Source organism: Petromyzon marinus, chromosome 1, assembly GCF_048934315.1.
Source record: "Petromyzon marinus isolate PM22_M1 ecotype Great Lakes invasive population chromosome 1, UKy_Petmar_22M1.pri1.0, whole genome shotgun sequence".
Classification (NCBI taxonomy): domain Eukaryota; kingdom Metazoa; phylum Chordata; class Hyperoartia; order Petromyzontiformes; family Petromyzontidae; genus Petromyzon; species Petromyzon marinus.
This window is the reverse complement of record NC_133667.1, coordinates 34788770-34794769: the sequence shown is the minus strand read 5'-3', so window position 1 is coordinate 34794769 and position 6000 is coordinate 34788770. Positions and strand designations below refer to the sequence as shown.

The following is a 6000-nucleotide window of genomic DNA, read 5'->3' as shown; positions in this document are numbered from 1 at the left end:
GCTAAGGTTGCCACCTATTCGGGTTTGACGGTGGCACGTGTTTGGGTGACAGGAACTGTCCCGAGATTTGGTACGGGTAATACAGTCAACAGCAGTTTTGATAGACATGTGTTAATTGATAATGTTCCGATTTGGTCTGTATAGAAGGTGGTAACCCTACCCACCACCGACGTCATGGGGAGAGCGTCGCACAGCAGCGGATGGACACAGGAGCCGTACAGTATTTAAATACAGGACACTATTTGGTGATTCTTCGTTGGCAGTGGTGCATAATAACAATCTATGACTACCTCGCCTGATATACAGGAGATCGTGGGTTCGATCCCGACCCTGACGCCTGCTGCTGCTGTATATTTGGGGTTTGTGATGTCTCTCCCCACAGTCGCGTGGATTTTTACTCCGAATCCTCCGGTTTTTACCTACACATTTAGAATCAACGTCACGCGTTCAGAGTATTTGGCTGATATACATTTCCACGTGATAAGCCACTTCGTTGGCGGTGGCCTCGGACAACACGTGTCGCCCACGTTGACCTCGGACACACTTGTCGGCAATGCCAGATTAAGCCAGTGTGGGGCCTGTAGCATATTATATAAAGGGGCCCTAAATAAAAAAAAAAACTGAAATATTGAAACACAACATTTTAACTTGCATAGTAAAGTAATTGTATTTTTTCATCTGCTATACAGCCAAATACGACAAATCGCTAACCTTAAATACCCAGTCGTTCATAAAAGTTGAAGGCAGTATAGTACTATAGTAATAGAGCAAGTGCAGAATCACTGAACCGGAATTGATAGCTTGAAAGCATTTAGTGTGGGGCCCTTGAAAGTGCGGGGCCCGTAGCAATTGTAGCTACTTTTGCTATTCGGATAATCCGGCACTGCGTGTCGGTTACGTTGGCCTTGGACAAAACGTGTCGGTGACCTCGGGCAACACGTGTCGGTGACCTCTGACAACACGTGTCGGTGACCTCGGGCAACACGTGTCGGTGACCTCGGGCAACACGTGTCAGTGACCTCTGACAACACGTGTCGGTGGCCTCTGACAACACGTGTCGGTCACGTTGGCCTTGGACAACACGTGTCGGTGACCTCTGACAACACGTGTCGGTCACGTTGGCCTTGGACAACACGTGTCGGTGACCTCTGACAACACGTGTCGGTCACGTTGGCCTTGGACAACACGTGTCGGTGGCCTCTGACAACACGTGTCGGTGATATCTGACAATACGTGTCGGTGATCTCGGACAACACGTGTCGCGCCACGTGCGTGACATGAGCCGTGACCTCTAGCCAGCTCGGCCGTGACCCGGAAGGTAAACCCACGGTTGCCAGGCAACGCGAGGACGCCGCGGGAGTGCGTCACGCAGGTCGGCGCGCGTGGATTTCCCCTCTCGCGAGGTATTTAATTCGTATTTGTACTTTGTGTGTTGATTTTTTAATTACTAATTTCGCTCAGGTGCCAACAAACGACCAGAGTGATAATACTGCCGTGCAATAAGCGCGGTGGACCGGGTGCGATGGTGTCTTCATAAGGGGCAACCTATATTCTTCGGGTCTTTCGGTAAAGTCACGGAGATGAGTTCAAATAAACTATCAAATAACCGATCTACGTGACTTTACCGAAAGACACAAAAAATATGAATTCCTGCAGTCACGAAAGCTTTAAGTCAATATTTAAGGGGGCAACCTGTTTGTTGTTGTTGTTGTTAATTATAGTGGTGGATTATCTTACCCGAGTTTACTGATACGGCTGCATTACGGCTGTAACTAATGAGAATCTCTTCACTCCGTTTTCAGTGTTGCGTGTTCCGATTTCGTTTGTTTCCTGCGCGGCACCACGTGGCGAGAGAGGCGACCCGCGTGGCTGCCTGTAACCCCCCCCCTCCCCAAGCACTGAGGTAGCGAGGGTTGGCGGTTCACGCACGGACGTTGTGATTTACAAAACTTAAAACTCGATTCTTTAAAATGTTATACTGGTAGGAACCTCCTGGTTACTACACCACCAGCCCACAGGGGATTATTGTGTCCGTCCGTCGTGCATCCAAACATGCGAGGGGTGGGGCTGGGTGGAGAGGGGAGGGTGGGGAGGGGCTGGGTGGGGAGGGTGGGGAGGGGCTGGGTGGGGAGGGTGGGGAGGGGCTGGGTGGGGAGGGTGGGGTGGAGTGGGGAGGGTGGGGCTGGGTGGGGAGGGGCTGGTCACCCCGTGGTGCCCTTATAAAACTCAACGTTTAACCTACTCACGCCGGCTTGTGCCCGTCCTCACAGTCGGGCATATTGTGTGGAATACACCACGTGGTGGTGCCGCCGTTGACCCTGGCCATTGAACGAGCAACCCAACGTTCCTACCAGCTCCCTCCGCAGGAGAATGTGTTTTTTGTGTTTAGCTGTCCTAACACTCCACCCACCCACCGTCCGCACCTCCGATGAGCACGGTTGGCTACGTACGGTGCGAAAGAAGTGAAGCATACTGGACACAATATAGTTTTTTTGGGTTAGATCACGTGAATATAAGTGTGTCGTTAAATCCGCCACCACCCGACACAGCCAAATAGTATGGTTTGGCACGTAAACAGAAAATGCCAATTCTTTACTAGTACGGCAACACCGTACAAGTAACGACATTTATATTCACACCATCGAACAAAAACATCTATATTATGCATGATATTGGTCGCAAAAGCCAATGTGTTAAACATACTGTAGACACATTCCATGGGAGTCGAGTAGGTTGCCATACCTTGGCTCACCGGGAGAAGGCGATACAGTGAGTGGTCTAATCGCCATCTGTTTCCGTCCGTACAGGGGATGCAGCGTTGCCCCCTTGCTTGGGCGCTGGTTTTCTCCGGGTGCTCCGGTTACCTCTCACGTGTATAATAATAATGACAACACTCGTCATGAATTGGCTGAAAACATGTTAAAATTAAAAAAAGCCCAATGTAGCAGCAGGATCCTCCTGAAAATTAGTCATTCAACTCGGTGTGGCTTTTATGGATAAGTAAGTACATTATTACGATTCAATTATATTTTATTTATTTTACTTTTGTCATTTCGGTGACCCGGGACACTCTTGTACATAAGCATCTATCCTGGTCTCTGGAGTTCTCACCTGGGTAAACAATAAACTGTATACTTGAATCTTGGGTCTACTGCTGTTTGAAGGCCTTCCCATGCTGGGTCAGTGAATGGGGTTTGTTTGGCCATACTTCACCACGCTGGTCAGCACGAGTTGGTAAAGGGTAGGTTGGGTCTGTAAGGACCGGTTCAGATGTTATTCGCCACTCATGTTAGCCGTGGCTGGGAAAATGAAACTCAGGTCACAAAGTTCATGTAGCATTACGATAACCACAGTTCATACAGCAGTGGATTAATCCGCCCTTTTACTCGTGCATTATTTAAATCTCGCCGCCTGCTGTGAGTTGTTTTCCAAAGTCAATGTGATATCATTTTTATAGACGTTTACCATTGTGTGCCCATGTCCCCCAAGTCCGGCTGGCAATTAGTAAGTGTATTTCACCATTTGAGAACCCATTGACATATCACGTCTCTGGCAAGGGTTGATCTGGGTCAGAGCTACAGAGCGTTTCCAATACACGCAACTTTCACGTATGCAAAATGTACGAAAACATACAGAAATCCCTCCAAAAACACATGAATGTTTAGTTATTTTAAAGAAGCTTTACTGACTGTTGTGTAATGGTTAGCACACTAGGACTTCAATCCAGTCTGATTAGTCCTCCCGGCACTGCAGTTGAAACAATATGGGCATGTTTCCTATATGTCCCTGCCTGGGGCTACCCGGCAGTATAAATGGATACACCACATTTGATCGACAGGCCGGATGTAGTGGGGTAAAGTGTGAGAACTCCTGTCTCTTCCAAGACGTCTGGCTTACATGGAAGAGTAGGCCAAATACCCTCTAAGAGGGGTTGCCTAGCGCTCCCTCTAGTGAAGGTCTTCCACCAGCAGAGACATGACCAAGTAATTGCAGGGCTGCACCATTACTTATCATTTGAAGAACCTGGACAAATAGCATTCCAAGTTCGAAAACTGACCGCGACTCTAAAGATTACTTTATATGTTATATATGTAGAGTATGTTGAACTTATTTTGCAACGTAAGTAGCCAACCATGCAAATAGGACGTGCACATTTACGAACTATTCATACTTTTGGAAGTAAAATGCATAGGGGAAGACGGAAACCTAGGTGGATAGATTGAGTACTCAAAATATCTCAATTAAAAAATGTATTGCATATAAATTACGTAGTAGTTTTGGCTAAATGAAGACAACCACAGTGAACAATTTGTCACCCTATCGTTACGAGTGAGCTGTTGGAAGGTACAGGTGGTCAAAAAAAACGAAAGTGACTTCCTGCTCAATAAACATTGAGGCAGTGCTCATAGTAAGTCGAACATTTGTTATTGCACACTGTTTCAGCCCTGAGCCAGTGATGGAAATCCCACATTCCTATGGCGAGAGGCAGGTATCTTCATTGGACAACCGCTCTTGACTTATTCACCAACATGGGACTAATTTCTTATCGAGCCTGGAGGAATGATGAGCTGAGCCAACACCCGTCCAGGATTTGAACTCGCAAATCTTCCAATTTCGAGCCACTCGCGCCCACCGCTGAGCCACCAAGATTGGGTGATGATGATTACCTTTGTAATATTTGTCCAGGTCTCACTTGCAATATAGGCATAGCGCTCAACGGGATCTCAATAACAACTTCAGTTGAAAATACAGTATTTTTCAGAAACTGTACGTCCTCTGGACAGAGGCATACAATGCCACACTCATGATGTCATAGGGTTCATCTCTTAACATCATCCCATTTAACACGCAGAATGGGGTTTGCATAGCGATGACATCAGCTTGGCGAAGGTGAAAAATATAGGATTACAGATGAATGGATTTCAAAAGAAAACTATTTTCTCACATTGCTGATAAAAAGCACAATAGAACAATAAGAGAACGGAACATGTGGAGTACATTACAGCATATGGCGTGTTGTGTATAATCTAATGCCACATTTAATGTAACATTTTAGTATATGCAAACACACTTAATGCCCTACAATTTAATAAAAATGTATATGCACTGAATTGCGAGGGACGTTAGTTGTTGTGCAACGCTTGAAGAATCCTTCATGCGTCATCGTGGAAATTAACTTTTTGAAAGCGTCATGTAAATTGCACAACGTTGCACAATCAGTTTTTAAAAAAAAATCAGTTTCTTTATTGAGTATTCCTGTGACAAATAATATCTTAATATGGTATGCCGATGTGGGTTTTTTTTACTGTAAATCTATTGTAAATCTATTGGTTTTTGCGGTACTTGTAGTTTGAGTGCCAATAAAAAAAACATTGTGAGGCCTTGGTGTCTCATTTATGGGAAAATAAAGCAATGTCATGTGGGTAAGTAACTTGTGTACATCCAACCAAATGTTACAAAACCACTAATGACATGAAAACATAGTCTTTAAACCCCCAAGTATTAACGATAGATATGTGAGTGTATGTTAACGTCAAATACATTGTTTTTTCACGGCAATAAAAGTCAGTGGCCTTGGGCAGGACATGCTTCTAGAAAGGACGATGATCCATGGTCGAGGTGAATGCATGGACTCCTAGCCAATGAAAGGAAGACGCAAGATCGAGTAATGAAATCATCTTGTGTGCTGATGTTTGGTGGATCGTTCAATCGTGGATCTTTGAGAGATGAAGGCAGCTTTGAGGAGGCCTTCATCTAGAAGTGGATTAATCGTGGCCAGGCCGGCCGGAAAGATGATAACAAATCTGACTTGTAGTGCCCTGAATGATTGTACGTATATGTAGATCAACTTGCTGCTGGTGCTGTGTCACTTGATGTCTTCGCAAGCTGGGGTCGATGGGCGGCGAGGAGATTGCAGCTTCCCCGAGCCGCTGCCTGGGCCCCCGGCTACGGCCGAGGAATTCCTTCGACCCCAAAAGCTGGTGCGGTGGCGTTGTGAGC

The 6000-nt window shown here is 46.1% G+C and overlaps 1 protein-coding gene across 5 annotated transcripts in view; it reads left to right on the top strand.

Moving 5' to 3' along the window:
- Nucleotides 1–1310: 1310 nt before the first annotated feature.
- The window catches only part of FAM227B (family with sequence similarity 227 member B), a 49401-nt gene continuing 44711 nt past the window's right edge, over nucleotides 1311–6000 (top strand). For all 5 annotated transcript variants that reach the window (XR_004402558.2, XM_032950484.2, XM_032950491.2 and 2 more), the window contains exons 1-2: nucleotides 1311–1403; nucleotides 5844–5981. Coding sequence is in view for 4 of the 5 variants with exons in the window: in XM_032950484.2 (XP_032806375.2) it covers nucleotides 5874–5981 (108 nt within the window). In the remaining variant the exon portion in view is untranslated. The remainder of the gene's footprint in view (nucleotides 1404–5843; nucleotides 5982–6000) is intronic.